Source organism: Rhinolophus sinicus, chromosome 14 (assembly GCF_057876585.1).
Source record: "Rhinolophus sinicus isolate RSI-liver-muscle chromosome 14, RSI-T2T, whole genome shotgun sequence".
Classification (NCBI taxonomy): domain Eukaryota; kingdom Metazoa; phylum Chordata; class Mammalia; order Chiroptera; family Rhinolophidae; genus Rhinolophus; species Rhinolophus sinicus.
In genome coordinates, this window is record NC_142514.1 from 101028539 (window position 1) to 101050999 (window position 22461).

The window sequence follows — 22461 nt, forward strand, 5'->3', positions numbered from 1 at the left end:
TTTTTCCAAGTCAAATTGTTGTCCTTTCAATCTTAGTCGTGGAGGGCGCCATTCAGCTCCAGGTCCAGTTGCCATTGTTAGTTGCAGCGGGCGCAGTCCACCCGCCATCCCTTGCGGGAGTCACAGGGGGCACAGCCCTTCATCCCTTGCCGGAGTTCAACCAGCAACCTTGTGGTTGAGAGCCCGTGCTCCAACCTACTGAGCCATCGGGTACTGTCTCATGTGGGAATCCAACCAGCACCATGTGGGAATCGAACCGGCAGCCTTCGGCATTAGGAGCATGGAGCGCCAACTGACTGAGCCACCGGGCCGGCCCTGACTTAGGATTTTTTGATTTTATGATTTTACCATGGTGCAAAAGTGATACATATTCAGTAGAAACTGTACTTGAATTTTTGAATGTTGATCTTTCCCAGGGCTAGCGATATTCAGTATAATACACTGGTGATACTAGGCAGTGGCAGTGAACTGCAGCTCCCAGTCAGCCACATGATCACAAGTGTAAATAACCAATATTCTATAGTGTAGTATTACGTAAATGCATTTTCCAGCACATATTTTCAACTCCTCATAAGTTGAGGAGCATCTGAATTCTAGCAGTCCTATTGCTCCTGTGCACTTCAGCATCTCCAACCTTTGGGTCCTCTGTCTAATAAATTCTATTATACAGGGTTCTGAAATATGAACTAGAATGGAATTTCCACGAGGCTGGTGACTTTCCCTGGCACATGGTAAACTCTCAATCCATTCATAAGTTCTCATATCAATTCATTATTGAATGAAATGTCACCCCTTTTATGAAGACTTCCAGAGTTATCCCTGCAGAATTAATTTCTCAATTCCAATGTCCTTTGCTCATCCTGTCATCATTTTGGTTTCGTAGTCAGTTGAAACCCAATAGTTGAAAAGCTCTTCAAGTGTAAGGAGTGTCTTGTTCATGCCTGAATCCCTAGATCTAGACTAGTGGTCTTCTATACATGTTTGTCAAATTAAGTTAAAACCATCAAAACTCCAGGCACCCAGGGTTAAGATGCCCTTGGGGTGGGAATTTGTGCAAGGAAGGAGCATAAGAAGCATGTAGCTAACAGCCTGCGAATTAATAGTATCAAACTACAAAACAGGCTAACGGGTAGTTTTATTTATTTAAAAATTGTAAAAAGTAATTTCTTGTTAAAAAAATGTACAGAAGCCATAAATAAAAAGTGATTGTTCTCCATATCTCTTGCTACCCCCAATCCTCAAAGATGACTATTGATGTTTGACACCTATATTCTTCAAGACAATTTTCATGCTTAGATAACATATTTCTATATATAAACAACAATTTCTGTCATATTTGGAATCATATCAAACATACTGTTCTGCTGTTTTTTAACCCCCCAAAAATGTATTGTGGATATCTTTCCATGTCAGTACAAACAAGGTGTGATCAAACAATAGTGAATGTTTAAATAAAAAAAATTTGTTACAGTAAAAAGACACATTGCCATTAATCCCCCTTAAAATAGTCCCTTTTGCTTCGAACACACTTATCCCATCGTTCTTGCCACTTTCTGAAGCAGTTCTTGAAGTCCTCTTTCATCTTTAGTTGCCCTGTCGTGGCTGCCTTGATGTCCTGAATCACTTTGACTTTGGGGAAGAGCCAGAAGTCGCACCATGCCAGATCAGGTAAATAAAGTGGATGAGGACACAACATGTTTTTATTTGACAGAAATTGCCATCTACCAGAAGCGATGTGTGACGCAGAGCGTTATCATTATGGAGGATGATTTACTGCACACTTTAAACACACCTTCTCTCAACCATAGCTCACACTCGACTGACTGCCCTGAACAAGTTGAAACTTGTAACACACTGTTACTAAGGTTTGACACATTGAAGACTGCTTCCCACATCGAAGATCCCTGCCTTTCTGTTGGATGGCACTTGGCAGCAGCATTCACTGTATTTTGTGATCACAACGGAAAGGCTCCATGTCACACATCGCTTCCGGCAATTTCTATCAAATGAAAACATTACGGTGTGTCCTCATCCACCTTATTCACCGGATCTGGCTCTGTGCGACTTCTGGCTCTTCCCCAAAGTCAAAATGACCATGAAAGGTAAATATTTTGAATCGATTCAGGACATCGAGGCAGCCAATGTAGGGCAACTAAAGACACAAAAGAGGACTTACAGAACTGCTTCAGAAAGTGGCAAGAACGATGGGATAAGTGTGTTCGAAGGGAGGGGGAGTATTTTGAGGGGGATTAAAGGCAATGTGTCTTTTACTGTAATAAATTTAATTTAAACATTCACCGTATTTTTTTTTTTATCACATCTCATCATATATCCAATGACTCTCAAATGTATTTACATTTTCAGTTCAGATTTATCAACTTCGGACTTATAACAATTATCTACTTGGCATAACCACTCTGATAGATTCCAAAAGAACTGCTGAAACCTGCTGCTCCTACAGGCTTCCTCTCACCATTCACCAAACCACTCAAACCAAAAACCTCGGAGTAATTCTTTTCTCCTCCTGTTGACTTCTTGATTCTACCTCCAAGATATATCATCAAATCAAGCTGCTTCTCTCTATTTCTACTGCCACTGCCACTACCCCAGTCCACCTGGACTACTGCAATTACCTCCTAACAGGTCTTCTTGCTTCCATGTTTGCCCCTCTACAAGCCCCTTTCAATGAGTGGCTAAGCATGATTTTAAAAATAAAATCAGGTTATGTCAGTTACTTCAATCACTTTCCACTGTACTTGGGAAAAAAAATCCCTCAATATAGCCCTAGAAAGGCCTACATGGTCTAGTCCCTGCTTCCCACCCCAACTTCACCTTGCATCTTTCTCCCCTTGTTTACTATGTTCTGTGCACCATGACCTTATCCTTATTTTCAATAGGCCAACTTGAGGAGGTCCCCACCTCCTGGGCTTTGTCTACTCTGTTTTCTCTACTAGAACACTTTTCCTTCCTATTCTTCAGCCTGGATACTCATTATATAGATCTCAGTTAAAATGTCTTTCTTGGAAAGGCCTTCTCTAACCTCCTATCCAATCTAAGTACCTATATTGTTTTCTCTCACAATAACCAACCTATCTTATTAATATTGTCATTTTCCATTATTATCATCTGTTTAATATCTGTCTTTCCATCTAGACTGAAAACTCTGTGAGGGAGGGCCCATTCTGGGGTTCACTGTATCCCCTAGCACCTGGCACAGGGCCTGGCATATTGAAAACTCAAAACAAGTTGTTGAATTTGCAAAGAAAGGTGAGGGTAGGAGTATAATATCCTATTAGGGGGCAAAATGGGTAAAGGCAGATTTTTTTTCAGGGTCACTTTTTCCACAAAGGCTATTTTGTTTTGTTCTTTCCTTCTGACCTTTTGGGATCCACTTGCAACTTAATCCAGACACGGACAAGAATGTGGACAGAGATAAGGATGAGCACAAATGCCGATGAGGTGGACAAGTTGAGGCCAAATCAGATGACGCCTTCTCCTTCCTCCTGGAACTGGATCGACCAGGGGGGCAGGAGAGGGTGCTTTGGCTGCAGAGTGCTGAGTGGGCCCGGAGCAAATGACACTAATGACTTGGTCCCTCCACTCACTCCTCCAGTGTATATCACATAAAAATTAGCATCCAGACAGTCCAGGAGGAAATCAACACAAAGCACCTCCAGTTAGATTAGGGAAAGGCAATTTTCCTTGCTCCAACCAGGCATTTGCATGTCTGTCCTTTTCCTTGGTATTAGTCACCTTTTCTTCTAATCCCATCCCTGCTCTTCCCCACCTGCTTGATGTCGATGTCTGCCTCTGCCTCTGCCTCCTGGGAGCATCATCATGAGCCCCGCCCTCGCCGTCCCCACCCACCCTCCCTGCCCCCCCTCAGGGCAGGACAGGGCTGGCTTTGAGCACTTCTGGAGAAGTACTAGCTGTTATTTTCTAGACTTGGGGAAAAGACCCAAGTGCTAATGTCTCCTGTGAGAAGTCTTCCAGCTCCTCCAGTCAGAGCTAATTGCTCTCTTCTCTGTGCTTCCAGAGAATATGGAATCTGCCTGTTAGAGAGGTTACTAGTGACAATTCATAGCAAAGAGTGTATCCTTTTTTTTTTTTTTAAGAAAATCACTTTATTCTAATTGATTCACAAACAATAACATCACAAAAGCTTGTATAAGGAGGCCACACAAACATTTGCTCAGCCCCAAACTCAGTACCATCTTGATTAACTTCTCTACAGTTACAAATACCCTGTCCATTGCAATTCTGTGGCAAGGAAGCTATTAATGCTGGAGGAGAGGTTTAACTGGTGGTTATATACTTTACACTTTCACTAGCAACTAAATTTTTATACTAAATTAACGTGGTCATGAGAGATGAGTTTCCATATCTTCAATTTGAACTTCATTAGCTAATCCATTTGCAAATCTGCACTGTTTCAGCACCTCGCTGAAACCCTCACAAAGTTTCAGGCCACCCTGGTTCTGGGCACACTCCAAAAATTGTTTCATCTCATAGTGGCCTGGGGCCAAACTGCTGCTGCTGTTGCTGCTGGTATGCCGGCTGGGTTCCCTGAGGCTCCTGGTAAGTGATGTCAGGCCTTGCGGGCTCAGCATTACTTCCTCCACTGCAGTCCCCAGTGATGGCATGACCTAACGTGTGGCCAACAGCAGAGCCCACAGCCACACCAGCAGCAGTGGTTGCCATTTGGGCCATCAGACCTGGTTGCTGGGGTGCCGGAGCAGGTGAGCCAATAGCGGATGGTGGAGCTGCTGCTGGCGGCTGAGTTGCTGGCACTGGCCTGGGCACAGGTCTCATCTGAGGTGCCCGCCTGCCCGAAGGGGCTATGCAGGAGGTCCGGCTTCCCATCGCAACTGTGCGAGGGCTCGGCGTCTACAAGGTAGAGACTTGGAGAACCCGTTGGCTTCTAAAACTGCATTCTTATTAACAGACCCCATGCTAGGCTCTAGGTGTTTGGACATAAATATGACTTATTCCATTGTACTGTCCTCACTGGTTGCCACTGTCACTGTGGGTGAGTGCCTCTGGGACAGGGATTATATCTTATACATTGCTTAGTTTTGTGGATCTCTCCCCCATCAGCCTTAACACCCTAGGAATAGAGCAAATATTTTGTAAGACTCTTTGCCACCCGGAAATAAATCTTACTGATAAAATAATCTACCTGCACATATAATTTTTAAAAGATCAAAATAATATTCCAATTGCAATGTAACAGAAAAATAAAGGGACATAAATTTATAATAAAATATTTCAGTGGATAAACTATATTTGAAAACATGACAATTGGAAATTTGTACATACTGGTAGTGAACAGCTTAGATTTAAGAAATCATATTCATGTGACTATTGAAAATACTTTTTCTTTATATTGGATATTTTGAAATAATAGCTAAACATGTGTTTATGCTAGAATCCCTGTATTACAAAAAATAAACAGAGTGATACAGGCCTGTGGTATTAGTGACTTAAATACCAGAGCAGCTCTGTTATTGGTGATTTTCCAAAATGGCAGACAACTCTTAGTAAACTTCCAAATCAAAGAGTACAATCTTCCTTCATTTTATATAATAGTTGCAGTCCTTAAAATTCAATGTATATTAAAATGATGCAACAAATACTTTCTGCTTAGGTGTAAAACCAAGTTAGGTTCTTGGCTCAGGCCTGAGGTATGAGGGTCAATTCTTCAGGGTGAAAGACTGCCTCTTGCACTGATACTCCTGAGTCTGACTTCCAATGCCCACAACACCCCCAAATCCTTGTGGCAAGCAAAGTACCCCTGAGGTCAGTGAGAGCCCCTGGCTTAGCACTAGTACATTTCTGGGGCACGTTCGGGAATGAATGCACAAGCTGGAGCCTTTAAAGCAGAGATGGTAGTGGTGATGAAGAGGTGACTAGGGTGGGGTTTTGTATGTTACTGAAATGCACAAATCAAGCAAAGGAACAGGGCCCTGCCTTTCTTCAAAGATAGAGGTTTTGGTCTGGTAGGGCATGGGTTGTGCTTTTCAGGAATGCGACGTTTCAGAGACCAGGGAAAAGGCAGTCGGATTTCATAGTGAGACAGACTGCAAGGAACTAAAGGGTAAATAAGTGGACAGGAAATGAAGGCTACTCCTCAAATATAACAGCCATCACAAAGACATGAGAATAATAGTATCTACTCCTTAAGGTGGTTGTATGGATTACATCTGCAAATGTACGTAGAATGATGTCTGGTCCAACTGTAAGCACTTGATGTTAATACACCAGACACAGGACTAGGCACTTTCCATTGTCCTATTTAGTTCTCAGATCAAATCTCCATATTTTTATTATCTCTATTTTGCATACAAAAGAAACTGAAGTTTAGAAATGTTAAGAAAACTTGTGAAGAAGATACAATATAGGAGGACCCGTTATTTGCTGAGGGAGCAGAGCTGGGTGTCAAAGATGAAAAACAAACATGTTGGTAGCAACAATAAGGTCCAGGCTACCACTAAGAGATGTTAAGTGCTAAAAGTAGATCCACACCATTATTAGCCCACCAGTGTCCTGGAACAGGGAGGAGACTCCTAACTAGATATCACAATGAACAATAAAATAGCTACCATTTATTTATTTAGCTTCTACTATGAACCAGGTTCTGGAAGAGGCACTCTACTCCATCCCACTTGTTTTCTACTCTAAGACTAACAAAGAGGCATCATTAACTCATTTTCCTGATAAGGACACTCAAGTTCAAAGAGAAGTGCCTGCCTGAGGTAGGTTCTTCTGGAACAAAGATGCAGGAGCAGTGGCAAGCAGCTACCCCAGAGCTGACAGCCAGCAAGCAGGGCAGGAAAGAAAGGTGAATGAAAGACTACCTCAACCCCACCCACCTGCAGATTGCTGGGAGTCCCCTGGACAAGGGGGGCTATCTTCAAGACTCAAGCACCACCCACTGCCACCTCTGGAGAGAAGAGATGCCCAGTCTCCTAGAGGGGGGTATCTGAGGGTAGAGCCATGTTTCTGTGCAGGCCTGTTGGCTGGTGAGAGAAAATCAGGAAAGTGAATGAAAACAGTCATCTCAGCCCTGTGGGAAATTCAGTATTATCTTAAAGCACTGTCTCAATGTCTGTGGAATCCTGACACTGCTTTGAACCTCATTCCTTTCTTCCTTGTCCCCCAGGCTTCTCCCTTTTCTCCTCAGACCTGAGGCTGGCAGCTGGCCTTGCCCTGAACATGGTCTCCCACAACCAGGAAAGCCACAACAACCCAGCTAGAATCTGCAGCCTCTAAAGACTCTTAACCCACAAGTGTTCTGGCTTCTGCTGAGGGTACGGTGGAGGCAAGTGGCACAGGGAGGGACCATGCACCTCAGATGAGTTCCCAGCCCAATGGTTAAATGAGGGGAATGAGACTAGAGTCCAACTACCCCCCTTCTCAATAAGTTCTTTCCTCTCACTTTTCTCACTGCTCCTTCATGGCCTATGAGGGTCTGTCTTTCCTTCAACTGTTCCAGAAATGATGTGTTTCCCCAGGCTTCTCTTCACTGGCCCCAGCTGATTACATCCACTCCTGTGAGAGGGTGGTACTTCTTTGGGCCTTTCACAGGACTAGCGGCTAAAAGCTAGCATTTCCCAAGACTATCCTCATAACCCAGAAAAGTGTTTGGAATTGCCAGGTTCCTAAAGAAAGTTGAGTATTTTCCTCCTTTGAGGAAAGAAGAGTATGGGGTTCCCATCGCCTCTGGAGCATCCATCAGCTCAGGGCATCCCATTTCCAACCTCAGAGCTGACTTCTACCTCCACCCCTCCACCCGCCTCAGAAAACACATACACACACACCACACCACACCACACCACACCACACCACACCACACCACACCACACACACACACACCAGACTGCTGCAGGTAACTTTAATAAGGCATGGGCTGACTCTTACTTCTTGAACTTAAAGGTTAAAGAGGAAGGGCATCACATCTGTAAGAAAAGAGAGTCAAAGGAATCTATCTGCCCTTTGCAGCTGCTGTCCCCTAAGCCTGGAGTGCTCTCTCACAGCAGATGATCTCCTCTCTCAAGGCCCAAATCCCAGCTGGTGTCCAGGAAAAGAAAAAGCCCTTTTGCATATAAGCTCTCACACCACGCTTCTGACTTTGTGCGGTCACCATTTCCCTAGGCTGCTGGGCTGTGACTAGGACCTTAGTTGCTTTTCTATCAACTCCCTGTACATCAAGTCCCATGCTTGTGTATGGGGTCCCACCTCCAGCAGACATCACCCCCGTATCAGACCACTGCTGTCCTCTCCCCTTTCTATAGAAGGTATCCCCTGTGGCGTGGCCCCGGTTGCTTCAGGCTTAGGTCAGGGTCTTCAGGGCCCTTCCCCTCACGCCCCCACCCCCACCACGTGACAAGGCCTCACACCTGGCTGGTTCATGCATTGTTGGATATTTTCCAGCTGCATGGAGGCCAAAGCTCGGACCTCCTCCTCAAAGCGGCGGTGACCCTCTTCAGTCAACTTCCAGAGGCAAGATCGAGGCCATGTGCTAGTCCCACCCTGCAGGCTGACTGGCACTTTCTCAAAGCTGTCTCGGAAACAGAGATTGTGACGAATGGTATTCTTCCAGCCCTCTGGAGCCGTCCGGAAAAAGGGAAAATGTTGTCTGTGGACAAGGAAGAATGGTCAGGAAAGCTATGGTTTCTTTGGGAGATGCCCTACCCTTGAGCATGTTCTCCCAAGGGGCCAGGAACCTCAGCCTTTCTCTCAAGGTGGAGAACGGCAGGCTGGCCTACACTGCTTTTTGCTGGTTGAGCATGTGGCAAAACCTCCACCTGGTGCGTTGCTTGTGCAAACCCTCACCCATTTTACTGTTTCCATTCCCAGGCTCATTTTCCTCCCTCTGAGGACCCCGGGCTTTGAGTTGCAACAGGAACCAAGCAGAAATCAGGTCAACCAACTCCTATAAGAGGAATCCTGGTCAAGGAGGGATACTACTTGAGGATTAATAGTCTGAGACTCTTCTGATATAGGGAAAAGGTCTGAGAAACTCCTCCCTCTCATGTGTACATGACTATCAAAGCTAAATGTATATCTCTTCTCAACTGGGTACCCCGGGGGGAGCTGTGCCAGGCAGTATAGTCCAAAGGGAAAACATGTAAGAAACTGTTGGGGAAGCCAGATTTGGTACTCAACAATCTGGAGAGGGAAGGTGGGACAATTTATGACCCAGGAAAATGTGTTTTAAAGAACTGAGATTTAAAAAGGTTAGTTTTCTAGATGTGAAAGGGGGCGGGTGGATATCTTCCTGTACATGTGATGTGTGCACACACATTCGGGGACAATTGAAAACCAATGCTTGGGAAAGGAGAACTGGGAATACAGTTATCCTCTCAGACTCAGATGGTGGAATCCAGGCAGCAGCCCAGGGCCAGGGCAGATTGGAAGTGTTCAGACCAAAGGCCTTGACTCCCTCCCTTCCCCCTCCTGGGCCCAGCACATACCGAGTGAAACTGTAGATCTGTTGCACGTTGAGGCCACAGGGAGAGCTGTTTCTTAATGCCAGTGCAATTAGGTGGAAGTAATTGAGAGGGGGCCGGGACCACAGCCTCCCCTCCTGGCTGTTGGCTTGCTGAAGCCTCCGATTCTGGAAGGGGGTTGTTTTGTGAGGGGATGGGAGAGCCACAGAGGAGCTGTCATTCTGATCCTCAGCCTCCTCTTCTGTGAGCTAGAGGAATACAGAGTAGGAACTAGTCCTGACTCCACGGCCTCTATTCCAGGGGTGCAATGGCAGGAAGGGGTAGTGGTCTAGGGCCACCATCTGGACTTTTCCCCAACCCAAGGGCATAGCTAATTTCTGAACCTATTAACTCTTTGTTATCCCTAAGAAAACAAAACTCTCTGATGTATCATCTGTATGCCCACCCTGTCTACACCCAAGTCTGGTCCACAACCCCAGAAATCCCTACCTCCCAGTTGCTGGGAGAAGAGGCAAACTGCTTCCAAGGTGGAGACTGCTCACTGGAGGAAGGTGGCAGCAATTCCACTGCTGTGGCCTCTGAGCAGGTGGCAAAGTCTTCCTCTTTTGGGGGCAGCTGAGGAGAGGGGAGTATGCTTGTCAGATCCTCCCATTTACTAGGTTCTGGGACCTCCAGCTCTCCAGGAGGAAACACGATGTTAGGGTTTACCCACATCCACAGGTTGGGTTCAAAATCTGGACCTATGCAGAGAAAAAGGAGATTGTGTGCCATAACTCACTGGCTTTGGATGCCCAGCCCAAGCCACAGGGCCAGGTCAGAGAACTCCCTCCCCACTACTCACCATCTTTACTGGGGTTGGGTTTTTTTTCCATAGGTAGTTTTGGTGGCTCAACTATACGGAGTTTATATCTGGCAACTGGCAAAAAGAAAGACAGAAGAGGGTCAAAATGTCCTGGGATTTCCACTGTGGCCCAAGGATCCTGGGCCTTGAAGCTTCTCTGAAAGAGGGCTGTAAGCCCTGCCTGGGGTGTAATGACACCATATTCTGCTAGTTTTCCCCTTATTTCTCTGACCTTATTCTCCTCTGCATCCTTCTCTTCACATACCACATCACAGATACTGTCCCTAAACAATTTCATGAATGCCTGTGGCTTCAGTCATCATCTATAAATTTAGGGTTTTCAAATCTTTATCTCTAACCCAGACTTCTCTGCTAGCAGTTAAGTAGAGCTCTCTACAGGATGTCTTTGTTTGGATAACCCACAGGCACTTCCAACATTTCTAAAACTAACCTCCATCTTCCTGCTCTTCCTCCTGTATTTCTTTTCTTTCTTTCTTTTTTAAAAATATATTATTGGGGAAGGGGAACAGGACTTTATTGGGCAACAGTGTGTATCTCCAGGACTTTTTCCAAGTCAAGTTGTTGTCCTTTCAATCTTAGTTGTGGAGGGTGCCGTTCAGCTTCAAGTTGTTGTCCTTTCAGTCAGTTGTGGAGGGCGCAGCTCAGCTCCAGGTCCATTTGCCGTTGTTAGTTGCAGGGGGCACAGCCCACCATCCCTTGAGGGACTCGAGGAGTTGAACCGGCAACCTTGTGGTTGAGAGCCCACTGGTCCAAGTGGGGATCGGACTGGCAGCCTTCAGCGTTAGGAGCACCAAGCTCCAACCGCCTGAGCCACCGGGCCGGCCCCCTCCTGTATTTCTTATTCAGCAAATGGCACCACTCTCTAATCAGTCTTTTAGGCCAGAGACTTGGAAATCCTTCTTGACTCTTCTCTTTCCTATACAGCCACACCCAATCAATCAAAGTCCCACTATCCTAGTCCAAGCCCATAACCTAAATGGTCTGTTTATCCTCTTTTCTTTAACTGATCATATTGCAGTTTGAGTGATTTTCCTAAAATGTTAATCCAATCTTGTCAGCCTGTTGTGTAAAACTTTCCATTGCCCTTGGGCCAAATCTAAAGATAGTCTTCCTTGAGACAGTCTAAAAGGCCCTGTTCCTCCTCAGTGTTGAGTCATTGCTCCCAGGCTCTCCACCCATCTCTCCAACAGACCACACTCTAGATCCCAAGCCTTCCCAGGAGCTGTTTCCTTTGCCAGAAACACTGTTCCTTCTTCCTGCTTGCCTAGTTAATTGCTACTCACCCATCATGTCTCTGTTTAAGCATCTTTCTAAAGCAGGCCTTCTCTGACCACCTGTCTAAACCCTCCCATAGCATATTTTATTGTAATTACTTGCTTAGAGTCTATTTCCAGGTCTGTCTTGTTTGCTGCCTGGCACATGGGAGGAGCTCAACTTAACCGGATGAATGAATACATGGTGGGCTAAGAGTAAATCAAGTACAGCATACATATTAGAGCTATCTGCTTGGCACTGTGTTGGCTCCTTGGGGTTAGGGAGAACTATTTGTGTCTCCCTCACTGTCTCCATGAGTGCTATCATATTACAGATGAATCTAGGCTTTTGTCTGGAAAATGATGATATACTTATTGGAGAGTTCAGTAATTAGAAAGGATACCCATTACATCACTAATGTTCAACACAGTATTCAAAAAAGGAAAACGTAGCAAGAGATATAAAACTGGAGAGAAAAAGGCAAAACTATCATAATTTACAGAAAAAAATGATTAATGCAGAAAACCATACAAAATCAATATACAATTAGAACGAATAAGAGTCCAGGAAATTTGCTGGATATAAGAACAATACACTAATCAATACTGTTCCTCTATGCCAGCGTTAAGAAACTGGAAATATATATATATATATATATATATATATATATATATATATATATATGTAAAAAAATTTTTTTAAAGGTGCTGTTCACTATAGCAACCAAAGTTATAAAGTATCTAGGGATTACTCCATCAAAGAATGGAGTAAGAATGAAGACTTTTATGGGAAAAAAATGCCATCACTATTTAAGGACATAAAAGACCTGAATAAACAAAAACATATAATACATATTAAAAGGTGCCAATTAATCTCAAAGTAAGCTGTACATTTTATGCAGGTATTATAACACATAAAATTAAAAGGTTCTGCATAGTAAAAATCACAAGGAAAAAAATCAAACCAAGTAAATTAGAAAATTCAATTAATAGACAGCTTCTACAACTCAATAAGTGAAAAAGCTAACACAAACCTACAATGGGCAAAAGATACAAATCAGTATTCACAAGGAGGGGATACCTAAATGACTAAAGATGCTTAGTCTTCCTAGTAATAAGAAAATAAAATAAAGAGATAACACTTTATATCAAACTGACAAGAATTATAAAAACAGATAATACCAACTGTTGGCAAAGGTGCAGAAAAATAGAATCCTGTATTACACTGCAGATCTGATAGCAACTGGTGTTGCCATTGTGAAGAATAATGAGGGAGGACTATAATTTATTATACTGTCTATTCCTGGGTATGTATATTCAAGTTAATATAGGAACTTACATACTAATCTTACTATCATCTACCAAACTCTTGGTCACTCTCCTTCATTCAGAGGCTCACTGTCACTAAAACTTCGCCTGCCTTAAGTCTTGGCTATTTCAATAGATAGATGATTCTTTTAATAAACTGGCTTCCTAAACTCTTCTACAAAGATTTTGCCTTACATTCTACTTTAGATGGTCTCTGTCACTGTCATAACCTGAACCAACAACTGCAACCTCTCCATAACCTCACTTTTGTACCACATAAAAATATATCACTTCCTATTTTTCCAGCTATCTCACTCTCAACTCCAACTATCCTTTGATACCACTGATATCACTAATCCATTAATCTATGAGCACTTGTTTGGTAGACTTGGATTTGATCAGGGTTGTGGTTTGGCCCAGCAAGTGCTCCAAAGCCATACAGGGCCAAAGGAATTGAAAGGGTGTATGCAAGAGAGTCAGCATGTTTGACAATGGGATTACAGGTTAAAGAAGAGACAACATCCAGTGATGGGCAGCAGTAAAAGGGTGACAGGACCAACAGATTGGTGATCGCAAGTGGGATCAAAGGATATAACGCCTGTCTGTCTGTCTGTCAGTTTGTCTTCCTCCCTCCCTTTCTCTGGCACAGATGTCCTCATGCCTTCTGAAAGACAATGTTCCAACAATCCTCTCTTCTCTTTCCTATTATTAAATTTTTTTGGTCTCTATTGGATCATTATCATCAGCACTTAAATATGCTATAAATTCTCTCATCATATGAAAAACAATAACTTCTCTGGTCCCCACGTTCTGTGCCAGGCCACTATTCCACATTTTTGCTTTCTTTTGAGGCAGAACTCCTTGAAAGAACTGCCTATACTTTCTGTCTCTACTTCCCCTTCTTCTACTCTTAAACCCTTGCTAATCAGGCTTTGGCCACTTATTCATGGCTCTGCTTTGCAAAGTCCAATTGTCAACCCACCTCTTGCCAGATCTCTCAGCTGCATTCCTCTCAAATGACCACTCCTTCCTTGAGACACTTTCTTCACTTGGTTTCCACAAGAGCACAATGTCAGTTTTGATTCTCAGTGATCATTTCCTCAGTTTTTGGTTATCTCTCTTCTCTCCAATCTCTTGGAAGCCCCCCCCCCCAGGACTCATCTTTATTCCTTCTCTCTCCCACTACTTAAATGCACCTCTATACCAAAGACTCTCAAGATTTATATCTGCAGTCTACACCTCTCCAGAACTCCAGACTCATACATTGCCTTGCTTACTCAACATTTCTAATTGGATATCTAAAAAGTATTTCAAACTCATTATGCCCAGAACTGAATTCCTAATTTTCTTCCCGAAACCTCTCCTACCAGAAGCTTCCTCAGTAGAAGGCAACTCAATCCTTCCACTTAATCAGCCAAAAACTTAGAAGTCATCCTCTAATTTTTCTTTTACCACACATCTTATCTATCAGCAAATCTAGCTGGTTCTACCTTCTCACCACATACTGCTACCACCCTCGTGGTCAGTCTAGCACCATCTCTTGTCTGGATTACTATAGTAGACTCCTAACCAGTCTCCTGACTTCTAGGCTCCTAGTTTCTTTATGTCTACAATGCACCCTCAATACAGCAGCCACAGTGATCTTTTCAGAATATAAATCATGCAGGATTGACTACATAATCTGCCCAGTGCAAAATAAAAATGTGGAGCTCCTTGTTCAAAAATTATTAAAAATCTCAAGATAGTGATAGCAGAGCATTAAACCAAGTATAATAGCTACCCTATGCAACTGTACACGTCACATACTCATGAAGCTGGCGATTGTGCCTCTCTACTCAAGACCTTTCAATCATGCCCCATCTTACTCAAAGTCAACTCCAACGTCCTTAAAGTGGAAGATAGCTCTTCCTGATCTCTGCTCTACACCCTGTGAGCACTCCTCTTTATTTACCTTGATCCAGCCTCACTGGCCTCCTTACTGTTCCTCAACGGCTCCAAGCATATTCCTTCCTTAGGGCTTTTGCACTGGCTATTTCTGCTGCCTGGGGAGCTTTTCTTCTAAATATCCTCTTGGCTCACCATCTCACCTCTTTTAACTCACTACTCAAAATATTATGTTCTCAATGAAGCCTGGGTCTCTCAATGAAACAGGGTCTCTAATGACCCTGTTTAAAACTGTAGCTGCCACCACTTTCCGTGCTTCCCCCTCCATCCTTGAACCCTCATGCTGTGTCCTTCTTTCCCCGTGTCAGTTATCACCTTATAACATATTAGTATGTAACATTTTTGTGTGGATTGCCTGTCTGTCCCCAGTAGAATGTAAGCTTTATGAAGACTTGTCTGCTTTTGTTTTGTTCATTATGTATCACAAGTGTCTAGAACAGTGCCTGGCAAATTGGAGGTGCTCAATAAATATTTCCTAAACCAGTGAAGAAATAGGAATGCTCATCAGCATTACTATGGTGTCAGAGTTGGAGGCAATCTAGGTCTCCATTAGTACAGAGAATTAAATGCAAAAGGCTGAGCATATGCATGCGAGATGGATGGACCTAGAGGGTATTATGCTGAGTGAAATCAGACAGAGAGACAAATACCACAAGGAACTCACTTATGTGTGGAATCTAAAAAACAAACTAAACAAACAAAGTCATAGATACAGAGAACAAACTGATGGTTAACAAATGGGAAGGGGGTTGGGTGGTAGTGGTGGAAAAGGTGAAAGGATTAAGTACAGACTGGTAGTTACAAAATAGTCACCAGGATATAAAGCACAGCGTTAGGAATAGAGTCAATAATATTGTAATAACTATGTATAGTGCCAAGTGAATACTAGACTTATTGGGGGATCACTTCCTAAATTATGTAATTGTCTAACCAATATGTGGAACACTTGAAAGAAATATATTGACTAGCAACTATAATTGAAAAACAAAAAAATAAAAAAGGTACCATATGCAGATGATAGACTTATACACAAGTCAAAAATGAGGAACCAGATCTATATTTAGCAACCTAAATCCCTCTCAAAAACAATGAGTAGGGGTTAAAAAGCAATGAGAATTATGTAAATTAGTCACAAAATAATACTAAACAGTTTTCAAAGATACAGCTATCTAAAGACGTTGAATAGGTTAGATTAAATATATGGGAGTGTGGGAGGTGATAGCAGTGGGGTGGAAAGGGGGAAAATGAGTTAATCTAAGTACTTTGCCCGAACAGATGACATAACCTACCAAGAATGTAGAAGGTGATTACATCAACTATCCGCACTTGAACTGAAATTTTTTTTTTTAAATGACCCCAACCGGCCAGCTACCCATTCAGCAAATAGTGAACTCCTTTGGGTGTCAGACGTATCAAGAGGCGGGGATACAGCCGCGAACACAACTGATAAATTGCAGTCTTTTTAAAAACAGAAAAATGAGTAAAATATGTAGTGCGCCAAATGGCGATAGGTGCCCTGGAGCAAAGGCCGCGAAGAGGCCTAGAAGGTTCTGGGAAGGAGCTGGGCGGGTCGGGTATAGTTGAAAGCGTCGTGTCCAGCAGGATCGCTGCCCTCCGTGGGCTTGCAGTCGGGGCGGCCCGATAGCTGCTGGGCAAGTGGCGTGGGGGAGGGGGCTGCGGCACTCAACAGGGAGGACGCGGGCCGAAACTGTGCCATCGCCGGAGCTCGCCCCAGGCGGGGTGCGAGGTCGAAAGCTGGGGAGCCCACTGGCTCCGGTCCCACGAGACCCCCACCCGGGCCACCCAGCACGCCCATCCCCCACCTCCCCCCTCTCGGGCACTCACGGTTCTGCTGAGTTAAGGGCAGGTGCGTTGTCGTGAAGGCCAGAAAACACTCGTTCCCCATGTCCCAGTCCAGCAACCCTGGGACCTGGCCATGGAGGCTGGCCCAGAAGTCAAGGTGTTGGAGTTTCAGGTCCACCTTCAGGGAGAGGAGAGAGAGCCGGGCGGGGGTGGGGGGGTGGGGGGTGGGAGAGTCGGAGAGACTGAGGCCGAGGTCTCTGAGCCACTTGCTTAAATACCCAGGCTCTGATTGAGTTAGTTTTGCCTGCTCTGATGGAGTTAGCGTTGACGCCTTTAATCGCCTCTGGCCTCAACTGAGTACTTTTCTGCCAAGTCTTTCCTCAAACCCCGATGCTTTCGAATTGGGCCTGGGGAATCTTGGGGGCTCAGAAGAGAGCTATTCCAGGTCCTGTTCCCCTATTACATTTGCACAAAGCTCTTATTTTATTTAATGAATCCGTCTACCGGTTCAGAATGATCCCGTGATAGTATTAACTTTATAGAAGTTCTGATTGATTTTATAGCTTATCCAAGATCTTGTCTGTAGTACATTGTGGAGATAGGATTAAATGGTGGTTTCTTAAATTTTATTTTTAATAATTTGAAATTTACAGAAAAATCCTAAGAATACTATAAAAAAATTCCCATTTACCTAAATCTTGTAATTTACCAATTACACCAATTATTAACATTTTATTACACTTTAATTTTCTCTCCATGTACGCATAAGACATGTATATACTATTATTTTTTCTGAACTGTTTAAGAGTAATTTGCAGACATCATGCCTCTTTACCCATAAATACTTCACCGTGTAGTTCCTAAAAACAAGGAGATTGGCTTACATAACCAGGAAATCAGAAATAAGAAACTCATCAAAATCAGAAAATTTAACATTAATTCAACATTATATTTAATGTACAGATCCTATTCAAATTTTACCAATTGTCCCAATAATATTCTTTATATGAATTTGTTTTCTGGTCTAGGATCCAACTCAGGATCATGCAGTACATTTAATTTTCATATTTCTTTAGTCTCCTTTAATCTGGAGCACTTTCTCAGCCTTTTTAATCTTTTGTAATACTGATATTTTTAACCATTACAGGCCATTTATTCTATCTGATGTTTCCTCATAATTAGACTTAGGCATTTTTAACAGGAATACCAGAGGTGATGTTGCCTTCTTAGCACATCATAGCAGGAGGCACATTATGTTAGTTTGTCCCATTATTAGTGATGCTAATGTCAATCACTTGGTTCAATGGCATCCACCAGGTTTTTCTACTGTAAAATGATCTCCCTCACACTTTGTAATTAGAAAGTAATTTGTGGGGAGATACTTTGATCTAAAATCCTATTCCTCACCAAATTTGGGCCCACTAATTCTGGCATCCATTTATGGTTCTTGCCTGAATCAATCATTACTTGATGGGTGTAAATTGATTTTTTTTCTAACTCTGTCGTTCCTTTCTCATTTATTTAGTTCGCATTCTATTGTAAGGAAGAGCTTTTCCCTATCCCATATCTGTATGTTTATTAGTATGGATTCAAAGGATTCTTATTTTATTGTGTGGATTATAATTCATTACTATCATTATTTGTTTTAAACCTTTGTCCCAGATTTGGCTAGTGGGTGAGCTAGCCCCCTCGGGTTCTTTTGCTCATCCTGGGTTCCCCAGTAGAGCCCATGCTGTGTTGTCTGTTGCATGTCTACCAGACCAGAAACTTTGAGAGTACAAGGCACAGAGGAGACCCTCAATAAATGTTTTAACTACAGTGGAAATAACAGCTTCCTTTTTAAAAGTGTTAGGATTCTACCTTTAATACTACTACTACTACTACTAATTTTAATGATAATACTATTTCCCTAACTATAAAAATACACGTTGGATGGAGAAAACTTGGAAGTATAGAATGCACAAAGGGAAGAACAATAAAACAAAACTTATCCTTTGTGTTAGTCAGAGATAACAATTGATTACAAATTTTTTTTTGAAGGGGAACAGGACTTTATTGGGGAACAGTGTGTACTTCCAGGTCTTTTTTTCCAAGTCAAGTTGTTGTCCTTTCAGTCTTAGTTGTGGAGGGCGCAGCTCAGCTCCAGGTCCAGTTGCCGTTGCTAGTGGCAGAGGGTGCAGCCCACCATCCCTTATGTCGAACTGGCAACCTTGTGGTTGAGAGGACATGCTCCAACCAACAGCCATCTGGCCACCCAGGAGCTGAGTAGCAACTCATTGACTTCGTTCTAGTTGCGGAGGGCACAGCTCACTGGGCCTCGTGGGAATTGAACCGGCAGCGCCTTTGCCCAGAGCTCACACTCTAACCAACTGAATGCATATTGGAGAGGACAAAAGTGAATAAGGGTGACGACTCCTGCTTTTTCCCTCAGTTACCAAACTGTACCACTCTTGTCTCTCTACTCCCAGGGTTCTATTTCTGCTCTCTCTTTTTAAAGCCCCTTTAGCCTAGTCTCCATTCCCCACAGCCCCCAGTAACCTGTCCTTTGGTCTCATCCTGGTGGCCCTCTGTCTTTCCCATCAGAGACTCTAATCTTTTCCCCAACATTTCCTCTTGTTCTGCCAGCAGCCCCCCACCCAAAGGCCCTCAGGCCTCTAGCTCCCTCCCCCCCCATGGTGCTCCGTCTCCTGGTTGGGTGGCCTGCTATGGAGGGTGCAAAATCCACAGCCTAGATGTGGGTCTGAGAACTCTGACTCCTGAGTTCTTATCTCATCTGGCCCCTTCCTGCCTCCTGGGGCCGTGAACAAGGAGGGGATGGGAGCACCTGCAGCCTAGACATGGATTCTATAGGTTTGTGCCAAAGTGGAGCCCACAGAAAGGAAACACACACAGCAGAGGTGACATCCAACTTTATTGTACGGGTTTAGTTCACTGGGGAGGGGTGAATTGTTGGACGTAATTAAAGCGGTGAAATGGAAGGAAAACTAATTCTGACAGGGGTGGAGTGAAGGGAATAATAGGAAGGGTTGGGCGAAGGTGAGTAATTAGGGGACAAGGGGCAGGGAGAGTAAAGGGAATGGAGGTAAAGGCACTGAAGTAAAGGCACAGCCAAAGACTGGTGATTGAGGACTGGGAGCAGGCAATCTTTTCAGGAGAGGAGGCAGGAGCAAAAGGCAAAGCTCTGGGCTGGAGAGATGGACAGTGCCCTGGACTTCCAGGAGGAGCCCACTGCCCAGTGCAGGCCGCCTCACTTTCTGGTACCCAGTGCCAGGGTGATGATGAAGCCCAGAACCAGCAGGAACATGGCGACAGAGAGCAGCACTGTGATGACCACCATGCCCCCTGTCCGGGCCATTCCCAGACCAATGAACTCCACGTTCCTTCCTGTCAGAAGAGAAAGCGGAGTGGGCTTTGTGGGCAGGAGGAGCCCCTATCCTACACGAGGCACTCAGCCTAGCCCCTCATCCAGCTATCCAGCTAGCTATCCTTTCATCTATTTATTCATCCACCATCCAACTGATCAAGTGATTCAGACATCCATCAAATACACATTTATGAAGCATCTCCTACATCACTCATTGAAGATACATAAATTGATCAGACACAATCCCTACCCACAAAGAATCTTTAATTTAGCAGTGCAGGAAGATGAGTCAACAGACAGTTAAAATGCCAAGGGCTCAATGTTACGATAGAGGAAAGCAAAGGAGCTAAGGGAGCACACTGAGGGGCAGCTGGGGTGTGGCGGGAAGGGGACAGGGAAGATCTGGGGGCCTTGATATGTGAGAGGGAGCAGGCGTTACTTACGAGGAAGTGTGGACATTGGGATCTCTCTGCTGGACTCAGCGGATGTCCCCTTCATCACTAGGTAGGAAATGCTTTTGTAATGGGGTTTGGAAGAGAGAGAGGAAAGAATCCTCAGTGAGTATCTGGGACTTGGTGAAAGAGGGAGACCAGGCCTCCTTCTTTGCAGTTGTGCTTCCATTGTGCCCTCCTCCAGGAGAGGCCCATTCTTGACCCTTTTAGCTGTGCCCTCACTCTCTCCCCCATGCTGACCACATCCCCACCACTACCACCACCACCAAATGTCAGGACCCAACTTCTCCTCCTGCAGTTGTTCCAGGCCTGGATCTGGTACCTACTAGTATTTGGTTCCTGGCACGAGGTTTGTCACCAGGTAAGCACTGAGCCGGGTGACAGTGAAGCCAGCCCCAGTGTCCACCACATTCACCAGTTCCCTTCGCCCACGGCATGGAGGCACCATGAAGCTAGATTTCACCACTGGGCAGGAAATTGGGGATGAAAAGCAGGGTCAAGTTTCTGAAGGCCCCAAGGAGAAGGGGTAGCATTTAGAGTGTGGGCCCAGGGAGGCATGCGTGGGAGAAGGGCTGTTGGGGAGGTATTGGGAAAGGGCTAAGGGGATGCCCTGGGACAGGGTAGCAGACCTTTGCTGTCATTGGCTCTCCGCACCATCAGTGTGGCATTGCCCCCTGTGAGGTGACAGGGGGGCAAGGCAACTAGCAGGCTCTCCGTTAGCGCCGGGGACAGCAGACCAGAAAGGCTCGAGATGTTGAAGTCTGCTGGAGGGCCAGGAGGAAGTTAAGTGTGTGCGTGGGGGGGGAATTCAATTCCTCTCCCCTACCTTCAGATCTGGCCTAGCCGCCACAGGCTTTTTCTAAGGATGCAGAATCCTCCCTCCACCTTCCACTCTGTAGTCTGTTGACAGAACACAGGCCTATGTGCATCTGACCACCAGGTGGCAAGCTTGGGCTGCAGAAGCATAATACTCCACCAAGTCTCCAAACTCTGGGTGCCAGGAGTGGGCAGCGCCCAACTTCATCCCTTCCCGCAGCCTTGGGCCCCTCCCTTCACCTCTCTGCCTTCTGGGTCTGGAAGAGAACCAGGAGTGTGCACTTAGCTCAGTGACTGATGCCTGGTCACTGCCATCACCAGGCCCCCACCTCCAACTGGCCAGAAGAGCTCCTCTTTCAGAGCCCTGGAATGCACAGTGCCTATCCAGGCCCCAGCCCCTCCCCACCACCCTGCCAGAAGTGGCCGAGACCTGCAGCTCCTGGGGCCAGAAGAGCCAGCAGAATCAGGACAAAGGACGAGGCTCTGATGGGTAGTGGGGATGCCATAGCTGGGTTGGAAGCTGGAACAAGCGCTAGCAGGCTGTGGCTTCCTGAGGCAAGTGAGGCCCTGCCTCTGGGGTGACTGGTTTTGTCCTGGGGGAGGGAGGGGCTGGAGGGGAATCTTGTCCAACCTGCCCCTTGGGCCCTACAGTCTGGGGTGGGGAGATGGGGCTGGGGGGCAGACAGGTTTTTCAGGATGGGGAGCTGGCCCTCAGGCCAGGAGTAGGGATCTTGACTGGATCTTGGTGGCTTAGTCAGCTGCGGAGGGGCAGGGCAACTAAGGTGGGGGGGTGGAAATCACCCCTTCTTCTGGGACTTCTGGGACTCCCACCAGTGCTCCTGCTGCACAAGCATGTGGAGCCCAGCCTGTAGAAAATAACTCCCCCCAGGTGGTGGGAGGTTTCCCCAGGAGGACAGGAAGTTCTGAGGTTGCCCTGGTGTGCAGGAAGAGGAGAGTAACCCCTGGGGCTCCTGAAAGGGTCTTGGCTGGGCAAGAATGGGAGGGAAATGGAAACTGGTAGTAGGGCAGCAGAGCCAGGGGTTCTAATTCTTGGTGTCCTCTGAGGCCCAGGTGTTGCTGCTGTGAGAGAAGAGAATGGGGTCAAGAGTGCCAAGTAAGACTTCTGGAGAGACCAGAGAAGTTGGCACTGACCCGTCCAAGGGTGGAGGTGGGCACAGTCAGCCTTGAGTCAGCGACCTTTGTTGAA

General features: G+C 45.2%; 2 protein-coding genes and 1 pseudogene across 2 annotated transcripts; all 3 read right to left on the reverse strand.

Annotated features, from left to right (window-relative positions):
- Window positions 1–4237: 4237 nt before the first annotated feature.
- On the reverse strand, window positions 4238–4975 carry LOC109437188 (putative coiled-coil-helix-coiled-coil-helix domain-containing protein CHCHD2P9, mitochondrial pseudogene; annotated as a pseudogene).
- A 2954-nt stretch (window positions 4976–7929) lies between these two features.
- On the reverse strand, window positions 7930–16725 carry FOXR1 (forkhead box R1). The gene is made up of 6 exons (XM_019716225.2): window positions 16665–16725; window positions 10294–10368; window positions 9942–10192; window positions 9477–9700; window positions 8400–8638; window positions 7930–7958 (listed from the first exon to the last, which is right to left on the reverse strand). Exons 1-6 carry the CDS (start codon window positions 16723–16725, stop codon window positions 7930–7932), a joined length of 879 nt encoding a protein of 292 aa, XP_019571784.2.
- A 2790-nt stretch (window positions 16726–19515) lies between these two features.
- Window positions 19516–21801, reverse strand: UPK2 (uroplakin 2). Its single transcript, XM_019716224.2, has 5 exons — window positions 21685–21801; window positions 21068–21199; window positions 20765–20903; window positions 20430–20500; window positions 19516–20006 (listed from the first exon to the last, which is right to left on the reverse strand). The coding sequence occupies exons 1-5, from the start codon at window positions 21758–21760 to the stop codon at window positions 19870–19872; spliced, it is 555 nt and encodes a 184-aa protein (XP_019571783.1). The 5' UTR covers window positions 21761–21801; the 3' UTR covers window positions 19516–19869.
- Window positions 21802–22461: the final 660 nt, after the last annotated feature.